The 4,327-nt window shown below is 31.7% G+C and overlaps 1 protein-coding gene across 1 annotated transcript; it reads left to right on the top strand.

Moving 5' to 3' along the window:
- The first annotated feature begins 1,013 nt into the window (after nt 1-1,013).
- LOC111619778 (DNA excision repair protein ERCC-6-like) lies at nt 1,014-1,458 on the top strand. Its single transcript, XM_023361591.1, has 3 exons — nt 1,014-1,184; nt 1,252-1,377; nt 1,450-1,458. Exons 1-3 carry the CDS (start codon nt 1,029-1,031, stop codon nt 1,456-1,458), a joined length of 291 nt encoding a protein of 96 aa, XP_023217359.1. The 5' UTR covers nt 1,014-1,028.
- Nucleotides 1,459-4,327: the final 2,869 nt, after the last annotated feature.

Here is a 4,327-nt window from a genome sequence, read left to right as displayed (position 1 = left end):
TACTTAAATATATGCTTAAGATCAGTGTGTGTTCTGAACATTGTTTGTGCCTGTGTGCCAGCCTCATCTTCTGTACCAACCCAAACCAAGGATTGTATCCAGTTCTTTGACTCAACTCAACCTTTTGGATCTACTCTGCTCCAGAGCATCTACCTTGCCAAAGGACATGTAATGGAATGGATGATCTTACACATCTGGACTTAAAGTTATAATTGATTTACAGGAAGTTTTGTATGCTCCTTTTAAATGTTTTAATAAATGGGTTAATTTGGAAGGAGACTTGTTTCCATGTCCACTCTCCTACATATATACTATCACCACTCATTCACCCTGGGGATGAATTGATGCTCCCACTTGTCGGCAAACCCACAGTAAAGATGAAAAGTTCTATTTTGGATAATTGTCTTCTCTTAAATTCTCTGGTCAGTTCAGAGGACTTCTTGAAGTTATGAGTATGGGAGTCTATCTTCATCTCACCCCTAATCTTTTTTGTCTGTCTCTCTTAAATTGTTTTAATATTCCCAGCATCTCCTGTGAACTTTTTCTGTTGGATAGTCAAATTTTATCTCTTTGATTGGCTCTTTGAACTATGACCAAGAGTCTGTGAGGGTCATGCAAGGATTCATACCTTATCTGAGATGCTTTTTTCCCAGTGGATTTTTCTCTTTCAATTTACATTTCTATTGTAAACTCAATAATTCAATTTGTAAATTCAATCAATCAGATATTTTGTCATCTTAAATATAATTTTGTGATTCTTATACTTCATTTAACATAGTGTTATTTTTCCTTTCATTAACACAATCCTTAATCTCATTATTGAGTATTTTATTATTCATATAAATCACATGTGATCTTGTGATTTTCTGGCTTGTGTACTGTACATTCCTTGGCATTTCATTGGAAACATTGGGACCAATATCACAGCAACAATTAAAATGAAATATTTAGAAACTGTATAATAAAATTATATACTAAAAATAATATTTTACGAAGAATCTTATTTTGAATATTAAAGGGTTCCTGGCATGAATACAAGCAATTTTTATAGTTCTAATAAGAGAAAACGTGAAAGGAATTTAATAAAAGTTCAGCGTTATGGAGGTGTTCTATTAACAAGCTATGGAACTGTAATAACAAACAGTGAAATATTATCTAAACGAGAAGGACGTGAATTTGTCTGGGTAAGTATCTTGTTGCCTTTTGTTGCTTATACAATTAATAATAATGATGATATTATATTTCTTTCAGGATTATGTTATTCTTGATGAAGGCCATAGAATCAAAAATCCAACAAAAACAACAAAAGCTGTTCATGATATTCCTGCTAGAAATCGAATTGTGTTAACTGGCACACCTATTCAAAATAATCTGAAGGTAAGTAAGTATCAATGTAACCTTAATATAAAAATAAATAATGTTCAAATAGACAAAATATTGCATTTTCAGTCAGTTTAAATTCTTAACTATTCAATGATTATAAATCTATCTGTATCCTCTATTATTCCCAGCAGGCATTTTATTTATATTTTTATTTTAATAAAATTATCAATATAATAATTGATTCATTTATAGAATACCTCAGTTGTATTTTTAAAATTATGATTAGATGCTGTTATATTCTATTTATATACTGTTTTAAAATTAATTTCAAATAAATTATACAAGTTAGAGGTATCCATCCTTCATCTACCAATTAGACAGCTTTTTAATGTAGATATTTATCATTGAATTTCTATTCAGAAGGATAAAATTAAATAATCTCACAACTTGATGATATATGTGATACAATAGAGAAAAATCATTGTGTTAATGTAACAAGTTTCAATATACAGGGTTCTTATGCAACTGGAAAATCAGGGATTTTCATTAGTGTTTGGAAAAAATCCTGGAAAGTCAGGGAATTTGCCTCCTTGGCTGTCTTGTTGATTTTNAACTCTTGGTAAAAGTTGGAAGTTGATTTATAGTTTATCTTGTTTTTTTTCTCTTACGATTTCCACACCTATCTCGATTTTCATCTATCTTTCTCCCTTCTCGAGATTAAGGAAGAACAGACCGTCAGACGGACGACAGTGGGAATTTATGCCTACAATTTTATGGGATCACATAAAAACAATTATTCTTGCATTAGTGTGGAATAGTTATGGTGAATATATATGGTGTTAAAGTTAAAAATTAAGAAAACTTAATACAATGTCGGCCTATACTTGTCGAAAAGCCTAATCAAAATATAGTAGTTGTATTTGGTTGGAAAGGGCTTTTTAAGAGCAATCCAGTGATACCCATAAAACACCATATGATAGAGTGAAGCGGTGCCGGGAACGTAAAAATATTACTTGTTAACGTACATGTATTTACGTAAAACACACGGCCGTATCCCGACACTGCCACACCCCCTCTTTTTTTATTTTATTTAAACAAGTCGTATATTAAGTCATGCAGATGTTAAGGTTAGCAACTTGGGAGGTTACCAGCCTGAACAAAATACGATTTAAAGGGTTGTTGAGTGTGCCGAAAATAAATATTTGGTCAATTTTTTGCAAATTTGATTCATTGGCATATTATCGTTTGATATTCGCCTGTGAATGTAACAGTTTGTTAGTGCGAACATTAGAAAAAATACGCATTCAAAGTTTAACAGTTTTGTATTTTATTCGATGCAAACAGTACATTTAAAAACTGCACTGATCATTTTTTAAATAATGCCTTTTTTTCTAAACTTTATTTAGTCCATTTTTCATCCATTATGTTTGATAAATCTTTTGCTATAAAATATTTGTATAACCTTTTTTCCTATGTAACAAATCTTAGTGACTTTTCATTCATTTATTTAGAAACAAATTAAAAAAATAGAAAATAAAGTATAAAGCAATCTACAATTGAATTTTTCTCACTTGTATTGTATGTAATTATATTGTATTGTACTGTACAGTATTGCTATATATGTCTAGAGATTTTCCCCAGGCCCCGTCGTGGTTCCTATTAATGTTATATTTACTAACAGAAAATGTTAAAATCTTTATGATTGCTTTTTATTAATAAAGAAATAATCTACATATTTAATTTGTTTGAAAAAACTACAGCTGAAGGGACCTACTCTATCCCCGGGACCCCACAACTCTCTTAAAAGTATAACTGCAGTTGTGTGAGATTACAGTCGTTATTCCAAAAACTTCATACTGTACCGACTTTTTACCTTTTTGCTGCATAATATCTCCAGTGAGGAAATACTTATCCAGTTGTAACTATGAAAAAAATGTAAACCTTTTAAATTAATAATTATTTAATTTCACAAAAGTACTGGTCAGTCAATACAAAAAGTTTGATTATTACACTAACGCACGCTTTATCTATTGTTTTAGATAAAGCAAACAAAAGTCTTTAAATGTAATTAGTCACCTATCTTACATAAATTATACGTATAATATTGTTATATCACTTTAGTTTAAATGTTAAAATAAAATCATATTTTTGTAAATCTAGATAAGAAATTTCTATTTATTTAATTTAGAATTACTGTATAGGAATTTAATCTTAAAGAAGGATTAAGTTATCAGGAAACACATCACGAGTGAGTAGTCACATGACCGAATGTCATTCCGAGAAATGTCACGTGACGCTTGGTACTCATCCCCCTTCCAATGTGCCAGTCCGCAACAAAAACCACTGTAATTATTAATGCAGCAAAAACTACTTGATGTTCCGCATGTGCAACAAACAACTAACTGATAATAATACAGCTGTATTGCACTGTACCTCATTCTGTCTGTTGCACATACTGAGTGGTAAGTAGAAAATTTCATTTGTGCCACACTGACGGGGAGTGCTGAAAAACTGAATCTGTCCAAAATAACGAGATTCTACTGTACTGTATTATTTTCTACAGTAATACTTTTTTTTTAATTCTAAATTAGGATTTTTCAAGAAAATGTCTGAACAAAGCCAAATGAGTGACTCTGAAATAGAGTATTCAGATTAAATGTCAGTTGCCTCTGAAAATGACTTTGATCTAAGCAGTTTTGAAGATGGAGACGACCTCCACTCTGAAAGGGTGTGTCTTCTCCAAGTCGCTTCTCCCTCTCTAGTTTTGAAGATGAAGACTATGAGCCTGAAGATGATGTGGCCTCTCTCCTCCTCCGCTGCACATTCTGACAGTGATGACGAAATGGAAGATGAGGACTATTGCGAGGTTCTCTCATTGGAAGAACCTTTTCCTTTCACTTTCTAACAGGAATCTGGCCCAAAACATATGCCACCTCCCGATTCTCCTCCTATCGCATATTTCTATCTGTTTTTCACTAGTACTTTGCTGTCTCTTATGGTAGAA

Source organism: Centruroides sculpturatus, unplaced genomic scaffold (genome assembly GCF_000671375.1).
Source record: "Centruroides sculpturatus isolate CEXI.00-Female unplaced genomic scaffold, Cexi_2.0 scaffold201, whole genome shotgun sequence".
NCBI lineage: Eukaryota > Metazoa > Arthropoda > Arachnida > Scorpiones > Buthidae > Centruroides > Centruroides sculpturatus.
Note: the sequence above shows the minus strand (reverse complement) of the source record. Positions and strands in the feature narration are given on the sequence as shown.

What these genes read in the sequence shown, in the direction of transcription:
- LOC111619778 (XM_023361591.1), top strand. Translation starts at nt 1,029, where the DNA reads ATGAATACAAGCAATTTTTATAGTTCTAATAAGAGAAAACGTGAAAGG. An exon ending in AAGGACGTGAATTTGTCTGG is followed by an intron (nt 1,185 to 1,251) that starts GTAAGTATCTTG and finishes TATTTCTTTCAG; the next exon opens with GATTATGTTATTCTTGATGA.